This window comes from Canis aureus, chromosome 23, assembly GCF_053574225.1.
Source record: "Canis aureus isolate CA01 chromosome 23, VMU_Caureus_v.1.0, whole genome shotgun sequence".
Taxonomy (NCBI): domain Eukaryota; kingdom Metazoa; phylum Chordata; class Mammalia; order Carnivora; family Canidae; genus Canis; species Canis aureus.
Genome location: NC_135633.1, coordinates 28,032,823 through 28,060,730, shown reverse-complemented (window position 1 = coordinate 28,060,730; position 27,908 = coordinate 28,032,823). Strand labels below are relative to the sequence as shown.

At 42.9% G+C, this 27,908-nt stretch overlaps 1 protein-coding gene and 1 long non-coding RNA gene across 7 annotated transcripts in view; one reads left to right on the top strand and one right to left on the bottom strand.

Moving 5' to 3' along the window:
- The window catches only part of XRRA1 (X-ray radiation resistance associated 1), a 63,887-nt gene that overhangs the window by 30,710 nt on the left and 5,269 nt on the right, over positions 1-27,908 (top strand). For 2 of the 6 annotated variants that reach the window (XM_077867036.1, XM_077867039.1), the window contains exons 9-16: positions 5,830-5,958; positions 6,642-6,859; positions 11,405-11,445; positions 14,817-14,942; positions 21,478-21,571; positions 22,318-22,433; positions 24,230-24,574; positions 27,520-27,718. In XM_077867036.1, the coding sequence (XP_077723162.1) occupies positions 5,830-5,958; positions 6,642-6,859; positions 11,405-11,445; positions 14,817-14,942; positions 21,478-21,571; positions 22,318-22,433; positions 24,230-24,574; positions 27,520-27,718 (1,268 nt within the window). Of the gene's footprint in view, positions 1-5,829; positions 5,959-6,641; positions 6,860-11,404; positions 11,446-14,630; positions 14,736-14,816; positions 14,943-21,477; positions 21,572-22,317; positions 22,434-24,229; positions 24,575-27,519; positions 27,719-27,908 lie in introns of those variants that run through there. The other 4 variants (XM_077867037.1, XM_077867038.1, XM_077867040.1 and 1 more) reach the window with 4 other exon arrangements.
- On the bottom strand, positions 11,988-14,627 carry LOC144294903 (uncharacterized). Its single transcript, XR_013362266.1, has 3 exons — positions 14,545-14,627; positions 13,549-13,632; positions 11,988-12,177 (listed from the first exon to the last, which is right to left on the bottom strand). It is a non-coding gene; the product is annotated as an uncharacterized LOC144294903 (long non-coding RNA).

Genomic DNA, 27,908 nt, shown 5'->3' with positions numbered 1-27,908 from the left:
TACAGTAATCTCTAGTCATTCTTCATGATCTATCTTCTATACAAGCCAAATAAACAACTTAAACAGGAATATCATTAGACTCAATATCCTTTTACCTTTCTTGTCTTTAGTGATGGCAGTAATCTCTGTAGTTACCTCAGGGATGCAGAATAATTTTAGGCTTAGTGTTCTAGAAGTAAATTTCCTGGGGCTTCAATTTGTTCCTTCCTTCTATAATATCCTTCACTTTGTTGGTCAGTAAACACATGTGGTTATTCTGTCAGTTGCTTAGTATGTCTATTCTAATTATACATTCAGGAACTGGGGAGATAACCATAAAATAGGTTGATGACATCACTGGGTTCACAGGCTAACTTTCCATTCTTCCATAATCCCCTACTTTGAGTGGTAGACCACCATGCCTTTCATATCCCCAAACATTAGCACCAATTCGCAGATATTGTCTAATAATCCTTGAAAGGCCCAGTTTAAGACTGTCTGATAGCATTTTCTGCAATGTTGGCAATGTTCTGTATCTGCATTGTCCAATATGGCAGCCACTAGTCATATTCAGCACTTAATATGTGATCAGTGTGACTGAGGAACTGAATTTTTACTTTTATTTAAGTTTAATTTTTAAAATTTAAATGTAGAGGATCCCTGGGTGGCTTAGTGATTTTAGTGCCTGCCTTCGGCCCAGGGCACAATCCTGGAGTCCCGGAATCAAGTCCCACGTCAGGCTCCTTGCATGGAGCCTGCTTCTCCCTCTCTCACTCTGTATGTCTCTCATGAATGAATAAAATCTTTTTAAAAAATAAATAAATAAAATGTAAATGTAAATGATCAGGAAACTGAGTAAGAGGCTGTGACTCTCCCTTTGAGCAACTTGAATCATTTTTTTTTCTCACCAGCTCTAGACTTTTTTTGATTGTATAGTTCATGCATAATTATTTGAAGCTAGACTTCAGTCTCTGCAAGGGACGTACTGTTTTTTTTTTTTTTAAGATTTTATTTATTTATTCATAAGAGACACAGAGAGAGAGGCTAAGACATAGGTCAAGGGAAAAGCAGGCTCTTCACAGGGAGCCCGGCATGGGACTTGATCCCAGGACCCCGGGATCACGCCCTGAGCCGAAGGCCAGACTCTCAACCGCTGAGCCACCCAGGCATCCCAGTACGTACTATTTCTAGTTCACACTTCCTCCTAGTATTTAGTCCTTCAGTGCCCCAACTTAAAGGAGGGGTAGTTTATCAGGAATCCCCTTCTGTGGTGTACCCTGGACTCTTAATTTTTGGTTCCTAGACTACCAAGGTTGTTAGGATTTCTGCTCAGCATCTCAGCCTATCTGCCACTTCTGGAGTCAGCAGATAGCCCTAGGGGAAAAGAGACCCCAAGTGTTGTCCTCTTTGATTTCCTTCTTTTTCCAAATCTTAGCCCCCTAATTTCTCACAGCTTGTTAGTTCTCAGATGCCTTAAAGAAAATTGTTTTTAATATATGTATTTTGTCTGGATTTTCTAGTTCATACTCAGGGAAGAGTTGGCCCACAATATTTAGTCTGCAATACCATAAACCTTTCCATTTACTTTGGCCAGGTGCCTAGGGTCACTCAGTATGGAACCATTTTAAACTAAACTAAACTAGTTGGATATTCTCTGAACCACTATGATGATACAGATTTAGGCTACAATTTTGCAAGAGAACCGGTCTGCCCTCCCCCTTCCCTTCTTTTCATTCCAAGGCAGTTTTCCCCTAGCTGTGTGATGAGGGGCATGGGTTTAGTGCTAGTTCTCTCTCCTGAATATATATCTCTTTAGGATCCTGCGTTCGTTTAGAGCATCTCCAATTACATGCTGTTCCAGCATTATCAGCAAGTGTCTAAAAGGCAAACGTGGCTTCTTGTGCCTGCTTTCTGTCTCTGGATTTCTTGATTTTGGCATACTACCGCTTTACTATCTTCACATCTCTTTCATGTTTTTAAATGATGAATCTTTTTTCTTTTTAGGTTTTATTCATCTTATTAGTTGTTTTCAGTGGGAAGCCTTGTTGCATAAAGTAAGGCAAGTCTCTACCACTAGGTATTTCTGTTCACTTATATGTAAGGTAGGGAGGATAAATGCACTTCTACTTACATCAGAGTATCAATTGAAATAATTGTGCTTTGAAAACTATGAAGCTCCAAACAAGTATTACTGTTATTTTCTTCTCACTTGTCTGTCCACATTCAAAATGCTCTGGATTCCTCTTCTTCTGCCAACCTTTTAAATGTTGACAGTCCCCAGTTGTCCACTCTCAACCCACTGTTTTTTTAATTTGTATAATCTTTCTTCATGGTTTCATCCCTTCCCAAGTCTTTTTTTATTTTTTTAAGATTTTATTTATTCATGAGAGACACAAAGAGAGAGGCAGAGACATAGGCAGAGGGAGAAGCAGGCTCCTGATAGGGAGCCTGATATGGGCTTCAATCCCAGCAGCCCAGGGTCATGACCTGAGCCAAAGGCAGTGCTCAACCACTGAGCCATCCAGGCATCCCTCCAAGTCTTCTTTATATCTCTACCTTACATTCATCTTCCGAGTTATGAGCGCATATATTTTATTCATCATACCAAAGTCATCACACATGTGGCCATGCCTGGATCTCCTTCCTTCTGTGTCCCTGGCCTCAGTGATGGGCACTGCTCTCTATCAGTTGTGCACTTGTCCCAGTGAGAAATATGGGCATCAGCCTGAATTCTTTCCTCCCTCACCCTGCACATCCATTCAGTCACCAGATGCTATGAATTGTGCTTCCTAAATGCTTCTCAAACGTGGCGATTTCTGCCCCCTCCTGTTTAATCTGGCTGCACAGCCCCTGCTACTTGGGATACTAAGTAAGGATACTAGCTAAGGACATGTCACATTTGGGATACTAAGTAAGGATACTAGCTAAGGACATATCACATTTTTCTTTTTCTTATCACCTCCTAACCCACCATCTTCACCATCAGCCAGAAGGATGTTTCTAAAAAGTACCTCTGATTCTATCACTGCCCTGCTTAAAGTCCTTCAGCAGCTTCCCGGCGTTCTAAAGATAAACTCCATTAACATTGATCACAAGGGTTTTTATGACCTGACTCTGCCTGCTTCTCCATCCTCCTTTCTCTTCACTTTTTTCCATTTCACCACAGACCTCATCTATTCTGAACTTTTGTGTCTCCATTTCTGGCTAGATCTCATGATTATCTTTGTCTGGGTAAGTTAGGGGGATCATATCTGACCTACTTGATCATCAGCCTGCCCCATTACTTGTTTGGATCGGCATCTGAATCTTTGAGTCTCCCATGAAGACTATTCCCTGTCCCTCTTGGACCGCACAGGTCTGCCCTCTCAGACTTGACTGGCATGGAGCAGAGGGGGATGGTTACCTTCTTTTTCCCAACCACTCTCTTCCTCAAAGTGGCCACCTAAAAGAGTGCCAACTTTATTAGTAGCCACATCATAAGTCTTCTTTTACAAAATTGAGTTGCGAGACTACATCTCCCTCATCCTGTGTTTGCATGGTAGGTTTTCTGTATCTTATCACAGAAGCTGATCTGACATTTTTTTTGATAGAGAATATTCATTTTGATTTTAATGAAAGATATACAGTAGAACAGTAAGAAAAATATAGTTTGCCAACAAATAAAAGACATTATTTTATTTTCACTGATCTGACATTTTAATGGACATTAGAGCTTGCTAAATTTCATTTGTTTTACTGCAGCTCTTTGCCCAGTCTTTTCAGCAATATTTTTAGCCTCATCCAGTCTTTCAATGTAAAATAAAAGAAACCCTCTTTCATCATGTAGATAGAGGGACTGACCAGGACCAGAGATGCTGAATACCAGCCACCAGTCACCTAGCAAGCCAAGCAGCAGCAGTAGCAGCAGCAGCCCCTAGGGCTGCTGATCTCCATTCCCAAGCTTCTTCTAATATGGCACACAGTATTCCCATTGCTGAATCCAATCCAATACTCTTAGCTTCTAAAAAAGTTAGTCAAACATATCATATTTTAAATGGCATTAATTCCTTTTGCTAAGAAAAGGTATAATAAAAATAACACCACTCTGAACAGCTAGTAACCTCAGCCTCTCCATACTAATAGACTCTTGCCACTTCAAAGTGCTCTTCTCCCAAAACTGCCACGGGAAGGACCCAGTGGGAGAGCCCGATGCTTTCCTCTGAAGCTTTGCCTCGTGTCCTCCTTACCCACCTGTTGACTGCCCCCCCCATTTTAAGACCTCTATTTTAGAGATAAAATGAAGCTTTTATATTTTATAATTAGGGTGAAACTTAAAAGGCAAAACACTGTAACCAGTCAAAAGAGACAGGACAGAGCCAGCTTCTCCATTACAGGGTGTAAGAGGAATTTTTTGAAGTCTTATTTTTTAGTTGTTTTACATCTGATGGAAGTAAAAAAGAGATTAGTCAATTAATTATAAATTGACAGAGCTGCTGTGCATCCTCCTGTAATTGCTTTCAGGTAGAAATTAAAATTTTAGTACATGAAAGTTGGTCCTTTAGGAGAGGAAAAGAGTCATCTGTGACCTTCAAATACCATGAACAAAAAGCTTCTTTCCTTCTCTGTTGAGTGTGTTGAGTGTTTATTTGGGTGTATGGAGGGGAGACAGAGGGAGGAATGAAAACATGATTTGAGTCATCTAAACTTTGTGTACTTAAAAATAATTACCTAAGGGCACCCGGCTGGCTCAGTTGGTAGAGTGTGTGATTCTTTATCTTCAGGTTGTAGGTTCAAGCCCCATGTTAGGTATTAAGGTTACTTTAAAAAGCAAAATCTTAAAAAGAAAAAAAGGTTGAAAAAATAAAAAAGAATTACCCAGGTCTCACCCAGCTGGGGACATAAATGAGGCCACACACACAAAAAAAAAAAAAAAAAAAAAAAAAAAATGAGGCCACATTAATGGTAGTATATAGAATGCCACCACTTCCTGCCCCACCTGAGTGTCTCAGGATCTCAGCCCATTAGATTACATTCTCAAATGTTTCTGGGACTCCTCAGAGAGTTGAAGATAGATAGATAGATAGATTTATTTATTTATTTATTTATTTATTTATTATTATTTTTTAAGATTTTATTGATTTATTCACGAGAGACACAGAAAGGGAGAGAGGCAGAGACACAGGCAGAGGGAGGGAGGCTCCATGGAGGGAGCCCGATATGGGACTCTATCCCGGGATCGATCATGCCCTGGGCCAAAGGCAGGCGCCAAACTGCTGAGCCATCCAGGCATCCCCTGAGAGTTGGAGTTTTAAAAGAGACTTCTCAGCCCCTTACTGATGTATGTATTTTATTAAGTCACTTTAGAGGAGAACCTCACTGGCCAGCCTACATTACCCAACATGGACCAAAGCTATGGTCTGTGCCAAGGGCTTTGTCTCTTGGTGCTCCCACAGTTACCAGTCGTTGGTAATGTAGCATACCAAGTAACCTGACTTGACCCAAAATTTAGCAATATTCCTCAACTTGGTCATGCCTCGTTCACTCTGGTATTTTCCATGAGCATTACTAATGCCCCCCCCATCCTGCCCCAACCCAGTCTCACTAAGACCATCTGTAAACATGAGCAACCTTTCTCCATACAGAAGACTGATGTATGAGTGGGATTTGGGGAAGGGGTCATTCGGGGAGGGAATTACCTTCTGGTCCCTCTCTTCAGGGATGCTTCAGGGGCACTAGAGAAGTTCCCAAGCTGGTTATGCTCTTGATTGATTCCCTATCCTCCATCTCCATTCCTATTCCCATTCCTACTTCCTGAAGTGGTAGGGTTTGTCTCCTGCCCTTACTCATTATCCAGGATCCTTGCACTCACAGGGAAGCATCTGTAACATCACTGACAAGGAGGAGGTACATCTTGAGGTTCCCAGCGCTGGAAACACTGATGCTGGATGACAACAAGCTCTCCAGCCCCAATTGCTTTGCCAGCCTGGCTGGGCTCAGAAGGTAAAACCACAGTCCTGTCTCTACAGCGTGCCCTGCTAACCCGAGCCTGGCCCACATACTTGAGTGTTGCTCTGGAATCCAAAAGACCTGGGTTTAAGTCGCAGCTCTACCAATTATCTCTGCTGTGTGGCTATAGGTAATTCACTTCTCCCCTCTGAGCTTTAGCTCAGCCATAAAAATGGAGTATCAGTAGGACATTTCTGATCAATTGACTGGATTAAAAGTGACAAGAGAAAGAGAGTAAAAGGAGATATTACCAGAGATAGGGTCCTGACCCCTGAGAAAGGAGACAGAAAAGAAAAATTGGAATCAGAAAGATAAGGTTAACTGCTAAATTCTACTTATTTGATTGAAATTATGAAAATGCTGGCATTTAAAAGGTTAACCTTTAGATTCCCTGGAAAATTTACTTTGGATTCAGCTACCATTTACTGAATACTACTTTGTGTCAGGCCATTTATATTGTGTTATTAGTCTTTACAGGATTGAAAGGTTAATGAATATTATCCCCATTTTAGAGATAGGGATATTGAGGCCCAGAGAGAGGTAAGTCACTGGCTCAAGGTCACACCAGAAGAGTAAGTGTCCAAGTCTGAGTCCATTTCTTTCCCTAAAGTTGCTTGGTAAATGCCCCTGAGGTATCATTATTGCTGTGATTCTGTATTCATTTTCCTTAATTGAAGACTGAAGAAGTTAAGCCTGGACCAAAACAGGATTTTCCGGATCCCATACCTACAGCAATTTCAGCTTCGTGATGGGTCAGGGGACTGGGTTGGAGGCAAGGGGAATCCCCACAAAGAGCCCCAATCCATGCGGCAGCCCAAATCGTGCATATTTGAGGCCTCAGATGAGCAACCAGATTATACTGTACTGCCCATGAAGAAGGATGTTGACCGGACAGGTGAGTGATGCCCCTTGTTCCAGAGACTCTAGCCCCATGGTGGGAATAAACTTCTAACAGTTTATTCTAGAGTCCATGGCTCCCTGAGGAGCTGCTGAGCTTAAGCTGCTCTGCCTGGGAAGGTGGAGGTCTCCCATGAATTACTTCACTGACTTCCTAACTGATTCTCTGTTAAGATGATTTTAAAATCCAATTAAAAGTAGATTTTTTTGGGCAGCCCAGGTGGCTCAGCGGTTTAGCGCCGCCTTCAACCCAGGGTGTGATCCTGGAGACCCGGGATCAAGTCCTGCATCAGGCTCCCTACATGGCTGCCTGTGTCTCTGCTTCTCTCTGTGTCTCTTATAAATAAATAGATAAAATCTTTAAAAAAAAAAAAAAGAAAAAAGAAAAGTAGATTTTTAGGGATGTCTGCGTGGCTCAGCAGTTGGGTGGCTGCCTTTGGCTCAGGTTGTGATCCCAAGGTCTGGGATCAAGTCCCACATTGGGCTTCTGCGAAGAGCCTGCTTCTCCCTCTGCCTATGTCTCTGCCTCTCTCTCTTTATCTCTCGTGAATAAATAAATAAATATTTTTTTTAAGTAGATTATTAAAATCTCAAATAACAAGAAACTCAGAAGTAAGACTTCCCAGAGATGGCTAATTCTGGGATGCATTTGGTGTTCTCAAGGGATTCAGGTTCTTTCCATCCCTTTTTCTGCCATCGTTGTCCTTATAGGCTGGTTCCCATAGAGATCTCAAGATCACTACCATGGTGCCAAGAATCACATCCAAATGGCAATATTAGAGGCAGAAAAATCTCTTGAATACACGAGCGTATTTCTGGATTATATATTCTGCTTTAGTGATCTGCTTATCTATTACTGTGCCAGTATCATAGTGGGTTTTCTCAATATTTATTTTAAATTGAGAAATAACCAACATAAAGTAAAAATATAGAAATATTGTGTAGAGCTTGAATTTTTACATATATACAGCCTTTTAACCACTACCCATATTACAATATAGAACATTTGCAGCATCCCATGTGGTATCCTCCTAATCAGTACCTCCTCCAAGAATAATCACCACTCAGACTTCTATCACCAATGATAGGTTTTACCTGATTTGAAATTTATGAATATGGAATTATACAGCATGTGCTCTTTTGTGTCTGATTTATTTCACTCAAAATTATGTCTGTCAGACTCATTCATATTGTTGCATATTTTGGTAGTTCACTATTTTTCATTTCTCTTATGTATTCCAAGTTATTTACCCTTTTTATTATTGATAGACATTTTGGTTATTTTTAGTTTGAGGCTATTATAGATAAAGCTACTATTAATATTCTTTTACATTTTTGGTGGACTTAAACAGTCATTTCTATTGGGTGTATACCCAGGAATTGCTGCATCATAGAGTATAAAAGTACATTTAACATTAGCAAAAACTGCCAAGTATTTTTCCAGTGCAGTTGTACCGATTTTCAGCCCCATATTAATTTAAGAGATTTTATTTCCAGATGTTCCATATCCTCATAAACACTTGGTAATGTCAGTCTTTTTAATTCTACCTGTTTTGGGTAGGTATGCAGTGGTTTCTCATTGTGGTTTTAATTTTCATTTAAGTGGCTAATGATCTTGAGTACCTTTCATATGTTTATTGGTCACTTTGGTTTTTTTTAATATTTTTAAATTTATTTATTCATAGAGACACAGAAAGAGAGAGAGGCAGAGACACAGGCAGAGGGAGAAGCGGGCTCCATGCAGGGAGCCCGACGTGGGACTCAATCCCTGGTCTCCAAAATCACACCCCTGGCCGCAGGCGGCGCTAAACCACTGCACCACTGGGGCTGCCATTATTGGTCACTTTGATATCTCTTTTGAAAGTGCCTATTCAAGTCTTTTTTCCCTGTATTTAAATTGAGTTATATGTCCTTTTCTTGTTGATTTGTTTGGATTCTTTATATGTGCTCAGTACAAGTCCTTTGTAGATCTATATATTACAAAAATCTTTTTGAAGTCTATAGCTTGCTTTCTCATGTTCTCAATAATGAATTTTGATGAATAAAAGTTCTCAATTTTAATGAAGTTCATTTCAATCTTTTATGGTTAGTGCTTTTTATTTCCTATTCAAGAATTTTTTGTCTACCTCAAACCACTAAGATATTTTCCTATATTTTCTTCTGTAAGCTTGATTATTTCAGTTTTTACATTTTGATCTATGGTCTTTCTAGAAGTTTTGTATATGATGTGAAGTAGAATCAAAGTTTACTTTTTTATATGGATATCTTACTGACTCAACACTACTTGTTGAAAAGACTATATCTTTTTCCCCACTGAGTTGTAAGAGAGGTATTATGGTAAGATAGGGTCTGTATGTGTCTAAATTACTGTAGCTTTAGGGGTGCTTGGGTAGTTGGTTGAGCATCCGACTCTAAGCTCTACATGGGGCTCTGTGCTGGGCATGGAGCCTGCTTGAGGTTCTATCTTTCCCTCCCTCTGTGCCTTCCCTCACCCTGCTCATTCTCCTTTCTAAAAAAAATAAAAATTAAAAAAAATAAAATAAAATTACTGTAGCTTTATAACACATTTTGAGAACTGATAGTGAAGTTCTCCAGCTGTGTTGTTCTTAAAAATTATTATAGCTGGGACGCCTGCATGGCTCAGTGGTTGAGCATCTGCCTTCCGCTCAGGGTGTGATCCCAGGATCCAGGGATTGAGTCCCACATTCGGCTCCCTGAGTTGAGCCTGCTTCTCCTCCCTCTGCTTATGTCTCTTTGCCCTCTCTCTCTGTGTCTTATGAATAAATAAAATCTTTTTTAAAAATTAGCTATTATAAAGCCTTTGCATTTGTGTATAAATTTTAGAATCAGCTTGTCAATTTCCACACAAAATCTTGCTGGGATTTTGGTTCGAATTGTATTGATCAGGGGCATGTGGGTGGCTCAGTCAGGTGTCCAGCTCTTGATTTTGGCTCAGGTCATTTTCTCAGGGTTGTGAGATTGGGCTCTGTGCTGGGTGTGGAGCCTGTTTCAGATTCTCTTTCTCCCTTGCCCTCTGCCTCTCCTCCCCTCCTCTGCTACTCTCTCTCTCTCTAAAAAAATAAAAATAAAAGAATTGTATTGATCCTATAGACCAATTTAGAGAGAATTGACATCTTTACAATATTGAGTTTTCTAATGCATTAAAACAATATATTCCACCATGTTTTAGGTCATTTAAAAATTGTTCTCATCAGGGCTTTGTAGTCTTCAGTGGTGAAGTCTTACATATCTTTCATTAGATTTATTCTTAAGTATTTGGCCTTTTTCAGTGCTATTGTCAATGATTTCTGCTTGTTTGTTGCTAGTACATAGAAACTTTGAACTTGTATCCAGTAACCTTTCTAACCTGATCATAGGGAGAGGAAGGATATACGTTCAGGTAGAGTATACCGTGGCTCATCTTTCTAGACATGGGGGCTGTCTCCCTAGGGAGTTACTTTTTAGCAGCCACACTTGCAACCATGGCCCATCTTCTTTCTAACTTCTACTTTGTTCCTTGTCCCATCCTCCAATCCTTTCTAGACACTTGTCATAGGAGAAGCTATTTGGGTCATGTGATGCTCCATCCCTATTCTTGTTTACTTCATTTTCATGTAACTTATATCAGTATAATATCATAAACATGTGGAAGGGGTCCCATTAGCCAAGGCAAAAGTGACTAGTGCCTACGCAGGATCCAGTTCAAGAAGATGCTTTGATTTATGGTTGAACTCAGATGTTTATTGGCTCATCTCATCCCAGTGGTGCCAAGAATGAAATCACTCCACAGCCTCTTCCTTACTACTGTGCTGCTGGTTATTCTTAGTATCTCTCCTGAATTCACTGTCTTAATACGTTCTATTTCTACTAACATAGCAAAGGTTATTTTCAAGTCCTTTGGCAGAATATCTTTTATATACATTTCTCTCTTCTAAGACAGTTGGTTTGCTTCTGATCAATACTGTCTGCCTGCACAAAAGAGCTGGCATGTTGCAAAGTCAGAAGGAAGGTCAATGTGGCTGAAATAGAGTAGGGTGGCCTGAGATAAGATTGGAGACGTAGGCAGGAGTCAGATCAGCAAGATCAGGCCTCAGAGGCCTGGCCATGGAGTTATGTTTTTTTGTGTTTTCTTTTTTTTTTTTTTTTAAGATTTTATTTATTCATGAGAGACAGAAAGAGAGAGAGAAAGAGAGAGAAACACAGGCAGAGGGAGAAGCAGGCTCCATGCAGGGAGCCCGATGTGGGACTCAATCCCAGGAATCAGGAATCTGGGATCACGCTCTGAGCCAAAGTCAAACACTCAACCACTGAGCCACCCAGGCGTCCCCTGGCGAAGGAGTTTTTATTTTATTCTAAGTGTAATTCACTACCTGATAAGTACCACAGCGAACTCCCCTTCCCAGTTAGCTACAGAGAGGAGGACCAATGAGATCCCCTCTAGAGTCACCCTCCTGTACACAGTGGCCAGGAAACCCAGACGCCAGCTTCTCTGGAGGCAGTCAGTGCTCTCACCAACCTTTGTTTTGTTTCTCTTTTGTTTCAGAGGTTGTATTCTCATCTTACCCTGGATTTTCAACCTCAGAGGTAGGAACTGCCTATTTTATATTTGTGTCCTTGAGTTAGAATATTAATTTTAAAAAACAAAAGTAAGCTACTGAAGCCATGAAAGGCATTTATATATATCACACTGAAAAAGCACGTTCATTGAACAGGTATATACCGAGTAGTAATGGTTGCTGCCTTAAGTGATCAAGCTGGCATGGAAGTGAGGCTGCAACCAAGACAAAGCCTTGGCACTAGTAAGAGTGCCTAGTAAGAGCCCCCCAAAACTGGACTGATCCTTACCAAATACACCACCATCTAGGGTCTAATCCTTAGTGTCACAGGTTTAGATGCTTGATTTTTGTCTGCACAGAAAATTGGTTTTTCTCTCAGGGTTAGATGCTTACTAACCAAGCTCACAGGGATTGATGTGCTGTTGATTTATTTATTTTCAGTAAGAAGTGCAACTACACGTTTAGTCAACCTGCGTCCTTGAGAGGCAGCTCAGTATATATATATCCCCACAGATAAAACTGGGTGAGAAATTATATCAATTAACTGTTGCCACATAACCAATCCAACAATTACTGATTTAAAACAATAGCAATTTATTATTTCTCACAATTATTTGGGCTGGTTAGGTGTTCCACTGGTTTTGCCAGGGCTCATTCGTGCAGCTGGTTGGTTCACTGGGGCCTGGGTTCATGGACAGCTGGTATGGCATGGCATCTATACGGAGTCTTTTTATTATGGACATCTTTACAACATGGTGGCCTTAGGGTTCAAGAAGGGCAGGGGTGAATTGCAAGGCTCTGAAAGTCAAATGATGGCACTTCTGCCACATTCTATTGGTCAAAGCAAGTCATAAGTATGACAAGGCAGTACAGTTTTGATGCTCACCACCTAGAGATAGCATAGACCCCACAAATTAAAGGCACAGTCCCCAGTAAGACTGCCCTCACTTCAGACGCTAGCTGTAAGTTTGGGAGTCCCCAAGCTACCCACACTTATGACAAACTGACTATAAATTCTAGAGTTCACACCAATTTCTCAGGCTCAATAATTTGGTGAACTATGAAGTAATTCATAGAACTCAGGAAAGCACTATCTCTATGATCACAGCTTTAAAGGGTACAATACAAGTAAGGACCAGCCAAATGAAAGGTTGCATAATGTGAGGTCTAGGAGGGTCCCAAATGCAGAGCTTCTGTGCCCTCTCACTGTAGAATCAGGATTTGTCACCCTCCTAGCACATAAGGAAGCTCACTCAAGCCTCAGTGTCCAGAGCTTTTTTGGAGTTTCATTACATACGTATGACTGACTGAACCATTGGCCACATGATTGAACTTAATCTCTAGCCCTTCCCTCCCCTCCCCAGAGGTCAGGCTGCCTCAAAAATGCCAGCTCTCTAATCACCTGGTTGTCTTTCAGGTGCGGCCAGCCCCCATCTTGAATCATCTCATTAGCATAAGTTTAAGTGTGAACCCAGGGCTCATGGATAACAAAGGCATTCCTATCACTTAGGAATTTCCAAGAGTTTTGGAAGCTCAGTGCTAAAAACCTGGGACAAAGACCAGACAAATTCTTTATTATACAACAGCCAGTCTAGTTTCAAGGGCATAGAGATACAGACTCCACCTCTGAATGAGAGGAGCACCAAGGTCACATTGCCGAAGGTCATACGTATGGAACAGAGAAGCTTGTGACCATTAAACAGTCTGTCACAAAAGTCAAAGACAATTGGTAGGTTGTTCAGTGCTCAGATCCCAACTCTCTGGCATCTGAGAATGTAGACAGTGTGTTAGATGGTTGAGACTTGTAGTGGCCTTGTTTTGTAAAAGTCAGGTGTGTATGTATCCCTCATGCCCTCGGGTCAGGACACTTATGCCCCTGGATAGTGCTAGATACCACTGAGCCTCACTCTCTGGCTCTTTCTTTTCTGTATTACAGTCTGAATCGCCCTCTTCCGGGTCTCACAGACTTGCTCCAAATAGGGAATTGCACAGTGGAGGATACTGCCTTCCCAGACTGCCACCACTTTCTACTCTGGCCTCTTGTAGATTGCATTTGGATCGCCTGGAGAGGAGAGTTATAGAAATTCCCAAGCATGATCACTAGTTTTTGTTTTACTCACCCATGACTCACCTGCCCCATTCATGTGGGTATACAAGTTGGACCCTAGGAGGGCACAAAATATGTAACTCCAAGTCGGTGCTCCACTAATGTTCACTGAATGAACAAGTGAAATTTAAGTGACTTGCTCAAGATTACACAGCAATGAATGGAGCTTAGAACAGAATCTAGTTCATTTGCATCCAGTTAGTAGCCCAGCATCTACCCTGTAACTTCTTTTGGTCCCATCTAGCTTAAGGAATCAGTGAGTGAACCAAGTCAGGCATGGTTAACCCGGTACCTTCTACTTTATGCTAAATGAAACATGTTGATCCTGATGCAGGCTGGGTTGTGCTAAAAAAACCACGACCTTATAAGTGACCTGGGTATACCAGGTCACGTTCAGGTCCAAAGGCTTGCTGGAAGTCATCCAAGATTTAACCATTGGTTTATTCTGGAATGAAAAGTCTCCATTGTAGGATGTGAACTAGCCCATCAGAGCAGGTACTCAAGGCTCAGGTCTCTTGTGCTTTCCACCTTCCTACTAGGAAAAGCCCCCTTTAAAATGCAAGCACCTGCTCAATTGGATGAGTGTGCAACTCTTGATCTCAGGTTTGCTAGTTCAAGCCCCACAATGGGTATGGAGATTATTTAAAAATAAAACAATCTGGGTAACCCAGGTACCTCAGCGGTTTAGCACCGCCTTCAGCCCAGGTTGTGGTCCTGGAGACTCAGGATCGAGTCCCACGTCAGGCTTCCTGCATGGAATGGAGTCTGCTTCTCCCTCTGCCTGTGTCTGTGCCTCTCTCTCTCTCTCTTGCTCTCTCTCTCTTTCTGTCTCTCATGAATAAATAAATCTTAAAAAAAAATAAAACAATCCATAAAAAAAAATAAGTAAAATAAAATGCAAACACTGCCCTTTGCCTTTTAAAGAAATTCTAGCCCAACTGTAGTGAAGGGCCATTTCAGAATAAGCCGCTATAATACAGAAAGTGATAGGTGGAAGAAAAGAGCTTCTGATGTCTATACCTCTGCTATATTATCATTTGGCCTCAGAGAACCTGAAACTGGAACTCTGGGTGCCAGAGAACTAGCTCATTATGTGACCTCAGAGAACTTGGAACCAGAACTCTGGGCCTTTGGTAACATCCCCCATTATGATCCTAGATGTCTCTTTTAGCCAAGCCTCTCTAGAGTGGTCATTCTTTCCATCACCCTCCGTAAGAAGGGTCTGCTGACCCTTGGCAGCATTTAGCTTGTTATCAGCAGGACGCTTTGACATAGGCCTTTTTTCCTTCTAGGCAACCAAGGTACGTGCATTTCCTCCCATATTCGAGATTCTTCCTGTGAAGTCACTGAAGATCAGGAACCAGACGCTGGCCCCGCCCTTTCCAGAGCTGAGGTACCTTAGCCTGGCCTACAACAAGGTGATTCTTCTCTTGCTTCTCTACCAATTTCCTCAGGGGCACAGTTGGGAGGTTGGGATGCATGTGCTCTGGCCTGAGGTCAACCCTACAATTCCCAGTATTACAGATATGTGGGCTCTAGAATTCTCAGGGTGAGGGAAGTGGAGAGAGTGCAGGCCAGGGCAGGAGTCCATCCATTCAGTCACAGATATTTATTGAATACCACGTGCCAGACTCTATATTATGTACGAGGTATATAGCTATGCAAAGAAAGATTGGGCCTCTTGTTTTTTGGAGCTTATCACCCATAGGGAAGACTGATACAGGACAAACGGTCTTGCTATAAGCATGCTTAATGTTTTGAAGAAATTTACAGTACTATAAAGTGTGACAAGGGCAGTTTAACCTAATATTTGGGATCAAGGAAGGTTCTTAAGAGAAGGGTTTAGTGAGGTGAAGTGTGAGGAAAGAGTGAAATGAGAAATGTTCTAGCCTATGGGAACAGCAGATGTAAAGTCCATGGGACAAATTTAACATCTTTCTCCTTCATGTTTTGTGTTAACATATTTTCCAATATCCATGTGCTGATTGACTTCTATAAACCGCATCAGCAGGTACTCTGATTACATTCCTTCTAAGGCAAGCAGTTGGTACAGCCATACTTCCCAAGTGTTTTCTTCCTAAGAGTTTTATAATTTTAGCTTTGACATTCAAGACTTTGATCCCATTTGAGTTTATCTTTATATGTGGTGTGAGAAAGGTGTCCAACTTCATTCTTTGTATGTGGATATGCAGTTTCCTCAACACCATTGATCAAAGACTATTCTTTACCCATTGAATGGTCTTCTCACCCTTGTCAGTAATAAGTGGACCATAGATATGTTATGAGTCCCTCTTTTATTCTTGAAATTGGTCATTTGTATCTTTTATTGATCCAAAATAGTTAGAAGTTGTCTCTTCTATTGACTTAAAAAAAAAAAAAAACTAACTGCTGATTTCATTGGGTTTCTCTACTTATCTGTTTTCCCATTTCATTGATTTCTGCTCATAACTTGATTTCTGTCCTACTCACATGAGTTTAATTTGTTCCTCTCTTTCTAGTTTCCTAACTGGTATAATTTTAGATCATTGATTTAGACCTTTTTCTTCTTTTAAACATAAGCATATAAAGCTATAAACTTTTTCTCTAGGTACTGTTTTCGCTACATCCTACAAATTATGATTTGTGTTTTTACTTTCATTCTATTGAACTTTTAAAATTCTTGTTGTGGTTTCTTCTTTTTCCCATGAGTTGTTTAGGTAAGTGAAATGCTTCATTTCCAAATATATGGAGATCTTCTAGATGTCTTATTATTTCTACTTTAATTATTTTGGTGTTAGATAAGATAACCTGTAAGATTTCATTCTTCTGGGATGCCTGGGTGGCTCAGTGGTTGGGCGCCTGCCTTCAGCTCAGGTCGTGATCCTGGGATCTGGGATCGATCCGCATTGGACTCCCTGTGGGGAGCCTGCTTCTTCTGCCTGTGTCTCTGCCTCTCTCTCAGTCTGTGTCTCTCATGAATAAATAAATAAATCTTTAAAAAAAAAAGATTTTAAAAAAATAAAAATAAAACACAAAATAAAATAAAAAGATTTCATTTTTCTGATATCTATTAAAACTTGTTTTATGTCCAATCCTATATTCTATCTTGGTAAATGTTCTGTATACACTTCTTAAAAATGTGTATTCTGGAGTTTGAGGGAATAGTGTTCTATAAAAAAAAAAATAGTGTTCTATAAATATCAATTAAGTTAAGGTGGTTGGTATTATAACTCAGATCATTTCTGTATTATTGTTTGTCTCTTTGTTCTACCAATATCTAGAGCAACATATTAACTCCACTCTCTGTGTGAATCTATTTATTTCTTCCTTTAGTTCTGTCAGTTTTTGCTGCATGTATTTTGAAGTTTCACTACCAGGTACATAAACACTTAGAATTTTTATATCTGCCTGATGTGTTGATCCTTTTATTATTATGATTTGTCTCCCTGTGCCTCGAACAAAATTTCTTGTCTTGATATATGTATGTCTTGCCTGATTTTTTTTTTCTTGCCTGATTTTAATATAGATACACAACTTTCTTATGCTTGCTATTTACATAGTCTCTGTCCTTTTACTTTCAACCTCTTTACAGTTTTGTATTTCAAGTCTGTCTCTTTGGGACAGCATATAGTTGTTTCTTGCTGGGATATCAGAATATATATCTGTTTTTTCTCTGTGTTCCTGCTCTGTCCTCAGCTTGCAGCCTTCCCTGTGCTCCTGTACTTCAGGAAGATTTATCTCCACTAAACCACTAGAGTTCCTCTTGCCCAGCAGGAGACTGTTTTTACTTGTTACCTTGTGCTTGTTTGTCTGGTGGTAGAGGGCCAAAGGGAAGGTCCCGCCCCACTCTTAAGTAGACCCTGGGTTCCTGTGTCTTAAGGATGGGCATTCTCAACAGTCCCACCCCTCTGCAAGCAGTCTGAGACCTGTCAGGCAGTGGGCCCAGGTTGGTTTCCTGCCACTACCCAGGGAGCAGCAGGTTTTAGTTTTTTCCCTCTCCCAGATGCAGGACCTGGGGCCTGACAGGGATTGCTGACCTCCCTCAGAAACTTCAGTCTTGGGTGGCTCAAGTCATGATCCTGGGGTCCTGGGATCGAACCCTGCATCAGGCTCCTTGCAGGGAGCCTGCTTCTCCCTCTGTCTATGTCTCTGCCTCTCTATGTGTGTCTCTCATGAATAAATAAATAAAATCTTTTTTAAAAAGAAAAGAAGCTTCAGGCTTTTGTTCCCTAGGGAGAGGGGTGCCTTTCTGACAGTGGCAGTGGCCCTCTTCCTCCAGGCCTACACCCCAGGGACAGCTTTCTCCAGTCTTGCTCCCTGATTCCAGTCTTCTGCATATAAGTAGCCATGAATTCTCCTTCTGTCTGTAGCTTTTGAGAGTTCTTTTCTCCTGTGCTAGCCCATACTTAGCCTTTAGCAACTCATTCTTCCAATTGTTTATATGGCACTTGCCATTTCTTCCTCCCATGTTCTGCCACATGTGGGCCAGTGTCCGTGACCCATCTCTCGTTGGAGGTGCCTTTCTTTCCTTAGATTTCAGTCCACATAATTGCCCTGAGACCCTAGCTCTCTGTTAGATGCAACAAAAGTTATGATGTTATAGGTTATTCTCTGTTTTCTTGTTGTTAGGAGAGAAGCAATACTCTATTTTTCTGCATGCCTACTTGAGGTTTTTTTTTTGTTTGTTTTTTGTTTAAGATTTTATTTATTTATTCATGAGAGACACAGAGAGGGAAAGACATAGGCAGAGGGAGAAGCAGGCTCCCTATGGGAAGCCTGACTCAGGACTTGATCCCAGGACCCTGGGATCATGACCTGAGTCAAAGGCAGATGCTCAACCACTGAGCCACCCAGGCACCCCTAACTATCAGTTTTAATTATAACTGTCTTCAACTTTTTAGTCACCTGATTTGGGTTTTTTTTAATTTTATATATTTATTTATTCATGAGAGACACAGAGAGAAAGGCAGAGATATAGGCAGAGGGAGAGCCAGGCTCCTTGCATGGAGCCTGTTGTGGGACTCAATCCCAGGACTCCGGGATCACAACCTGAGCCAAAGTTAGACAGATACTCAACCACTGATCGATCCAGGTGCCCTTTACCCATCTGATTTAGATGATTAGATTTTGTATCCTGACAAAATTAAATTTAACCCCCCATTCTGTTTTGAGTGCTTCTTGACCATCTGATTTACATATAAGAGACACTGCACCCACCCTCTTTAACTATCATTTTATAATTATTTATCAACATATATTAAACTTCTTTGTAGGTTCATCCTCCTTCCCTCTTTCCCTAGAGTCTAGATAAGAATTCAGCAAACGCTTTCTATAAAGAGCCAGATAAATATATTACTCTGTCACAACTACTCAACTCTGTCCTTGTAGCACAAAGGGCAATATGTAAATGGATGAGCGTGGCAGTGTTCCGATGAAACTTTATTAAGCAGATGGGAGGATGAATTTGTCCCACAGGCTTTATCTGCTGACCTTGGTTTTTGTATAGCCTTTAAGCTAAGACTGAGTCTTAGATTTTTAAATGGTTGAAAAAATCAAAAGGAGGATAATACTTCATGACACATTAAAATTATACAAAATTCAAATTTCAGAGTCCATAACTAAAGTTTTGTTGGAAAAGAGCCATCACACTTATTTATGAATTGTCTCTGGGTGTTTTTATGCTACAACAGCACAGTTGAGTAGTTGCAGCACAGATGGTATGGCCTGTAAAGCCTAAAACATTTACTCTTTGGTCCTTGACAGAAAAGGTGTGTCAAATCCTGACCTAGAGGATTTGAGTTAGAGTTAGAGTTGCTTGAGGCCTGCTCCTGGTCCCTTCTCTCCTCTCACTTTGGACTCTCTCCCCAGGGATAGCTTCACATGCCCACTGGCCCATGAATGGTGGCTCACAAATTTATAATTCCAAAACAAACCCTCTTGTATACTCCAGGCCAGTATATCTACTGCCTCCCTGGATCTCTACTGGGAGGTCTCAAAGATACCTCCGAAGTACATGTCTCCCAAGTGAATTAATGATCTTCGAATTTGAGGTTCTTCCATTTCCCTGTATCTTAGAGAATAGCTCCATCGTGGGTGCAGTTTGCTCAAGCCAAAATCTGGCTGTCGTCTTTAATGTTTCTCCTTTGCATCCCTCCTTATCCCACGCATCTAATCTGTGACCAGGTCTTGTCCTATTTAGGTCCTCATATTTCTGAAGATCCATGTAATAGATTCCCAGGGACCAAGATCTTTCTAGCTTTTGGCTGGTCCCTATTTGCATCTCCAGCCTTATTTTCCCTCTGGTGTTAATCAAAGCGGCCTTTTTACGTCCCTCCAACAGGCTTTCCTCCTCCTTCCTGTGAGGCCTTTCACACATTGTTCTTTGCATGGAACACGTTAGAAGGAGCACTCACTGCACCATGAACTGCTGCCACACACTTTAAATACCCAGTGACCTCACACAGTAGAAGTCTATTTCTTGCTTTCACAAAATCCATTGTCAGTATTCCAGGTAGGCTGATGGCCTCAAACATGATCTTCCAGAGACCCAGGTCGCTCCTGGCTGTGGCTCTGTCATCCCATAGGACTTTAAGGGGATTTTATTGACTCCTCTGCATCTGGTAGATAGATGGCTGAGCAGGGGAGAGGGGTGAGAAATGTAGAGGATCACATAGGAGATTTCAAATGGGCTCTGACAAGAAATGATCCCTTTCACCATGGTTGCCTATAACATGAATCACATGATTGTATCTAGCTGCCTGGGAGGCATGAAGATAGGCTACCTGTGTGCCTCTGTGTGCCTAGAAATTAGAGGAAACGATTTTGGTGTCCCTACCTCCTCTTCATCCTTCAAATCTCAGGGAAGCCTTCCCTATCTCCCTGCCTGGACCAAATCACCCTAGGATTTTACACACCCTCTCTTGTGGCACCAATCACAGCTGTAGAGCTACATCCTTCACATTACTATTTCAATGTGTGTTTCCCACTAGGCAGTGCTCCTAGAGGACAGTTCTAGCTGTTTAGCTCATTTCCAACCCAGTTCTTGGCATATGTAGGCATTTATTAATATTTACTGATTGGATGAACACAAAGGAAAGAGAATGAATGGTTAATTGCCCAGTGGGCATAGAGTGCTACCCACTGGGGCTCCAGAAGAAGCTAAACCAAAGAGCCCACCCTCTCGCAGTCCTCAGGCCTTATTGCCTTCCACGGGTCCTGAGTCCAATCCAGTAACTTTCAGGCATCTGAAAGGCCCCTGCCCCACCCTCGGCCCTTCTGATACTGTTCTGCTGCTAACAGGCACCCTCCCAAGGGTGTTCCAACCACTCTGCTCAACAAAGATTGGGTATTTTTCACCCTTCAGAGGCTGGCCTCATGGTAGTAGAGCAGTCCCTGGGTCTAGACAATGTGAGGTCTTCCTTATCATTGGTTCTGCTTATGCCTTAGATGAATGTGTCCCCCCCCACACCTGCCTGCCCCCCGTCCCTCCCCAGCTCAGTGTCCATGACAGGCTTTAACGAAAGAGACCATCAGGAATGCTGTTGACGGGCTGGTGGGGTGTGTAGAGGTTATGTTGAGGAAGGCACAGTATCAGACACGTTGTATCCTCAGGTCAAAGTCTATGCCCTGCCAAACTTCTAGACTCCCTGTGGGACACTATCTACATGTTTTTGTTCCTTTTTTGTCACCAACATCTTTCAAGGCAACTTTCTGGTGTGGAGAAGAAAAAACAATTCTTAACTTTCAAATATGAAAAGTAATGTGGAATTTCAGACAGGATCCTGATTCTGTGGGTGTGAGTGGGTAAAACTGCAGGATAGACACTGGCCAGCACTGAGTCTGAGCATAGCAGCATCACTTACCCGACTGCACTGAAGCCCCAGTAAGCACGCAGCCCTGCAGTGTGGGGCCTGGTGGCACTGGGACAGAGGTGGGGCAGTGTTGACCTGAAGCTCTTCCCTGTGTTCCTTACAGATCGCAAAGGAAGATGCCATCCTGCCAGTAGCTCTTTTCCCGTCTCTCTGCGAGCTCATCTTTCATAACAACCCTCTGGTGGCCCATACACGAGGTATGGTGCCTACAAACCTGCACCCCCATCCTGGTGGCCAGGGGCAGTCTGGGCACCCTCAACCCCACCTCATCGATGCTGAGCCCTGGGCTCTGCTCTGTGTCATGGGTGGACAAAGTTCATGGTGCATTTGGGGATGGAGAGAACAACACACTGCTGAGCACCTGCTCTGTACCAGCTTATCTGACAGCAACCCTGTGAGGCAGGCATCATTGTCCCCATGCTCAGTGAAGGATACTGAGGACCAGGGAGGTTCATGATCTACATATGGTCCCACAGCAAGAAAGAGGCAGAGCTGGGAATGGAATACAGAATTAGCTAGATCCTGCATGAGATCTTTAAGTGACTCCCAGCTTTGTTGAACAGGTCTGTTGTGGCCTCACTTTCTACTCCCCAGCTGTGAGGGGTGCAAGGCCCTCCCCTCCCAGAGCATCATGGGTGCAGTGGATGCTACATCAGCATGACACTTTGGAGGCACATTAGAATCCTAGGTCCTAGTGTGACATCAACAGGGTTCTCACCCTTGCTTTGCACCATCCTTATTGCCTTGGGCAAATTTCTTAACTTCTCTGTGCTTCAGTTTCCTCACCTATTGAATGGAAATGATATAGGTACCTATCTCTTGGGGTTGGTGTGGGAATGATACAAGTTAATACATGTCTGGCAGATTGAACAGTGTTGGACACATAGTAAGCCCCTAGTAAATATCCGTTGATAGTAACCGTACTTCCCCATCATGGCTCCAGGGATCCCTCCACTGCTGAAAAGCTTCCTCCAGGAGCGGCTGGGGATCCACTTGATTCGAAGGAAGATAGTAAAAGCTAAGCATCATATTTTGATGCCTCGGAAGGACTCTCGGAAGGTAAGTCCTCAGGCAGGACTGCCAAGCCCGGAGGAAGTGGAGCCCATCTTAATGGATGTGAACTGACCTGGGGAGAGTGCCCTCTCACACTCATCATGGATTCCTTCTGTTGGGTCTGTAGTACTGGCATTGTCTTCTTTCAACATCTGTTACATACAGATAAACCCAGAAGGGACAAAACAGTCATGGAATCCTACCCCCAACTTTTACAGAGAAACTGAGGCCCCAAGAAGGAGCTGTGATGTAGGGGAGAAACCAGTCTGAAGACCCAGGGATGAGCCTGGTGTCATCCCTTTCCATGGCTGCCTGAACTTGAGCAAGAGCTTCACTCTCTGAGCTTCAGCTTCTCAACTCCAAGCTTCCTTCATCTAGAGAAGCATTAGATAGAAAAATATGTTGTAAACCCTCAAGCCCATACCTGCGTGAGTTCTAACCATGTGTAGGAGTCATGAATGGCTGGCTGCACCTGGCCTAGAATACACATCTGCCTGTCTCAGGAAGCATTTCCTTATGTTGAGAGCAATCTGCTGCCCCAAACCAACCCCAGCCAGTGGTCTTAGACTTGCCTCTGGGATGCTGTAGAGTAAGTCACATCTCTCCTTCATCTGAAGGATTGCAGAAATTTCTGTGAAATACTCCTCCTTCCTGAACTTCAGCCTTCCTATAACTAAAAGCTAGACTGGGCATTGCTGATCTCAAAAGTTAAATAGCTATTCCCTTTCTACCTGTTATGCAGCCTGTCTCTGTCCAGCCAAACTAGTCTGTAGCCCTTAGAAGACCAGAGCAGGATTAAAAGCCAGAAATAGATAGAATTTCAAAAGGTTTCTGTCATCTTTCCCTTGCTTGTTGCCTCTAAGAATTGGACTGTCTTCTTTCCATTAGCCAGCCTGAGAGGGGTGCAGTCAGAGTGAGCCAGATGCTAAGTCCATAATCCTCTCTCCCAGGACAGTGGTCTTTTGCTAATTAATTAAGGAAGCTGAGAATTACAACAGGAAAGAAATTATTTCCTTGGCTCTGAACTCTGAGAGAGATTTGCCTTATAAAACTCCATAAGGTACCTGGGTGGCTCAATTGGTTAAGCACCTGCCTTCAGCCCAGGTCGTGATCCCAGGGTCCTGGGATTGAGCCCCACATCTGGCTCCCTGCTTAGTGGGGAACCTGCTTCTCCCTTTCCCACTGCCTGCTGCTGCTCCTGCTTGTGTCTTCTTTCTCTCTGTCAAATAAATAAAATCTGAAAGAAAGAAAGAAAGAAAGAAAGAAAGAAAGAAAGAAAGAAAGAAAGAAAGAAAGAAAGAAAAGAAAGAAAGAGAAAGAAAGAGAAAGAAAGAAAGAAACCTCAAAAATATAGGGACCAGCATCCTGAAAGGGACCTGGTGCTGCTGCCTCCCAGAAGGCACAGGACCATCTCCTCCAAGCCTTCCTAGGAGGAAAGTCGAGGGTACTATGTTAAACCTCAATCAGGAGAATACAGCTATTGAGAGCCAGAGTAAGTAATATGATCAGGGATGTAGAATGAGGCAGAGCCCAGGATGGAAATCAGATAGTCCAGGCTCTGCCACCAAATAATTCTGTGACCTTGGACAAGTCATTTTACCTCTCTGAGCCCTGGTATAAATAAAGCAACATGTACAGGGCACATTGTAGATGCCCAGTTAGTGTGATTTGGCTCCCTCCCTCTGCCTATGAGCCCTCATCCAGTACTCTGATCACTGTACCAACTAGCCTTAGTCTAGTGAGGTCCAGAAGGAGAGATTCTGATCAGGAAGCAAACCAATCTAGCCTTTCTCCTTTGACAGGTAAAAACCCAAGTCCCAAAGGTGCCAAAGCAGCCTCTAATTCTCCATCATCCACCTGTGACCATAGTCAAGTCTTCCTCAAAGGAGATGCTAGAGTCTGATGCAGGGCCAACTAAAGAGCCATTGGCTGCCAGAAGCAGTCCTCTGGAGCAGATGCCTGTCGAAGGCCTGGAGGGCCTTTCCCTGTCCCACCGGACCTTCGTGCCATTGCCTCCCATCTGCTCTGATTCCACCGTGCATAGTGAAGAGACCACATCCCAAGAGAATGACAGACCCAGCCACCTCAGCCCGGAACAGCCATCAGACGAGGACACCAAGAGCATGGAGTCCATATTCTTGACCCAGGTGCCTGGTTCCCCTTCCCCTGCCTTGTTCCTAGCTCCTAGGGGCTTCTGCACAACCCTGGCATTGCTGGATTGCTGTGGGCAGCCAGAAGTAAGCCCAGACAGGCCCAGAAACCAGAAGAAAGCACCCCTAACAGGACCTGCAAACTCCTCTGAGAGATCTGTTGATCCAAGACTACTGGTGGGGAGATCCAGGGAGATAAGTCATGGTCCTGTGGCACAGACAGCATCTGGGGTCTGGCTCGGGCATGGTTCTGATTGGTTTCTTGGAAGGTTTGCAGCTGCCTCTGCCTATCTGTATAAGGTCACATGAATTCTGCTGCTGCCTCGGAATACAGGGAATACAGATGGGCAAGACAAAGATCCTGTCCTTGAGAAGTCCTCAGTCTGATGAAGTTGTGCATGCAGTCAGTGCCGAGACCAAGGAAAACCCAGGGGCTGGGAGCCTGGAGGAAAGAAGGGTCCTCTGCCCAGACCAGGAGGGCTCCTGAAAGATGTTCCTTCCAATTAGCTGATCTTTGCAGGCTGAGTAGGCAGTGACAAGGTGAAAACATGGGCGGGAAGGGCATCCTGGGCAGAGCAAACAGCATGAAGCAGGCTACAGAGGACAGAAATTTAAGTGGCATGTGCAGAAACCACAAATGGTTCAGTGTCTGGGCAGCAGAAGGTGACATGTAGGAAAAGGGAACTATGAGGCTAGAAGAGATGGCAGGGTCCCTCGAATTTTGTCATTGTACTGTTGCCTTTCCTCATCTCTGTACCTCCAGTCTCACCTCTCCAGGCTTCCAGAGCTTTCCAAAATGTCCATGCATACATTTATGTTGGACTCCATCCCTTTTTTATTTTTTATTTATTTTTTTAAAAGACTTTATTTATTCATAGACACACAGAGAGAGGCAGAGACACAGGCAGAGGGAGAAGCAGGCTCCACACAGGGAGCCCGATGTGGGACTCGATCCCAGGTCTCCAGGATCATACCCTGGGCTGCAGGCGGCGCCAAACCGCTGCGCCACCATCCCTTTTTTAAAGATGACTTCTGGTGACACACATTTATATGGTGTAAAACTATCTTTATGAACTGTATCAGAAACTTTTAGAACAAAGCAGAGTCTAAGTAAATATTTAAAAACAAGCTTGAAAAGATATAAATAAAAATGAGTTTGAGAAAGTTGGATGAAAGGAAAATGTGGACAGGAGAGTAAATAAGGTCTCCATCACTGTAACCCACTCATCATGCACTGCTGCTCTCGTAACAGAGGTGTATTGCCAAAATGCAAGTGTGAGCTTCCTGGGAGCCAAAGGAATACAATCAACTGTGAGTCACCATGATGGAAAAAGCTTTTTTACCCTTGCCAACTTGCCGGGGCTGTGACTCCAGCACAATCTGGAATAGAAGCAGCAAGAGCAGATACATCTTGTTCCTCATCTTCATGGGGAAGCTTTCAGTCTTTCACCATTAATTCTGATGTTAGTTGTGGGTTTTTCATAAATGTCCTTTGTCAGGTTGAGGAAGTTTCTTTCTATTCCTAGTTTGTTGAATTTTTTTTAAATCACGAAGTGGTGTTAGATTTTGCCAAATATAGTTTCTGTGTCCATTGAGTGATCATGTGATTTTTTTTTGTCCTTTATCTATCAGAATGGTGTATCATACTCATTGATTTCCAGATGTTTAACCAAACTTGTCTATACCTGGGATAAGTCCCACTTGATCATGGTATATAATCCTTTTTATATGTTGTCAGTTTGGTTTGCTAGTATTTTTTTTAGGATTTTTGTGTTTATGTTCATAGGGATATTGGTCTGTATTGTCCTTCTGTGATGTCTTTCCTTACTTTTGGTTTCAGGGTAATAATTCAGAGAATGAGCTGTAAGATTAAGGAAGAGAATGAGCTCTCCTAATTTTTGGGAGAATTGGTGAAGGATTAGTGTTAATTCTTCTTTAAGTGTTTAGAAGAATTCATTAGTAAAGCCATCTGGTTCTTGGCTTTTCTTTGTGACAATTGTTGAAATTACCAATTTAGTCTCTACTTGTTCCAGGTCTGTTCAGATTTTTTATTTCTTCTTAACCACAAGCTTTAATGAAGGGTATAAACAATATCCCTACATGAAATTCAGGTCTCATAGATATGTTTCTTTAAAAACCATGAGGGTAGGGATCCCTGGGTGGCACAGCGGTTAGCGCCTGCCTTCAGCCCAGGGCGCGATCCTGGAGACCCGGGATCGAATCCCACGTCGGGCTCCCGGGGCATGGAGCCTGCTTCTCCCTCTGCCTCTCTCTCTGCCTCTCTCTCTCTCTCTCTCTGTGTGACTATCATAAATAAATAAAAATTAAAAAAAAAAAAAAACCATGAGGGTAGGCTAAAAGTGTGAGTTCAGACAGTGTTCACTCACCCCTTAAAACTCCTCTGTGGCTTGCCATCACAGTGAGGATAAAGAAAATACAAACAAAAACAAAGCAAACACCCTCAGGTTGGCTTTTAAAAGTCCTTACTGATCTGAGGCCTGCCTATTGCTCCAGTCGCCCATCTTTTCACCATATACCTCAACGATACCAACTCGGAGTTCTCCCAAATCCACCTTGCTGGTTCTTATGTGTGTTTCGGCCCCTGCTATTCCTGGCCTGTGGCAGTTCTCTCTCCCCATCACTCATAGCCCATCCCTCTCCCCTTCCCCACATGGAGATGGCTATCCTGCTTCTTCAAGACTTCAGGCAGGTTAAGGCCTCACTTCCTCCAGGAAGCTTCCTGGTCCCACAGGCAGGGTTCAGGCTTCCGGTGGGCTCACCCAGAACCTTTGTGCTCCCTTCTATGGCGCTTACCAAAGTGCATGATCATTGTCTGCTTTCATGTCTGCCTCCTCTTACCTCAGTCTTGGTTCTTTCCCTTAACCGGGCCCGGCATAGGTACACACAGGGCTGATGCTTAGATGCTTTTCTTTTGGGCACAGGTGAATGAGCTGCCTCCCTCCATCCTCCCGAGGGATGATTCAGCCATGAAGAAGGAAGGGCAAAGACCACCCCATACAGCTCCCAGAGAGGTAAAGAGGGCTTGGAGGAAGCTCCCAACTGCCTCCCTCCCCAGCAAGTACCATGGCTACGAGGAGCTGCTGACAGCCAAGCCTGATCCAGCATTTATTGAGCCAAAGGGTATGTGAGGAGAATGGCTCCAAGGCGGGGGCCCTCAGTCCACAGCCCAGAGCAAGTCAGGGCAAAGCTAAAGCTGGTGGCATGCCTCATTTCCAGTCTGGAATGCTGCCCTCTGCATGAATGTCTTGTCAAAGGGCTCCTGAAGCTGTCCTGGTTGGGAGCCTCACATATCAGGACTCCTGGCCTGGGC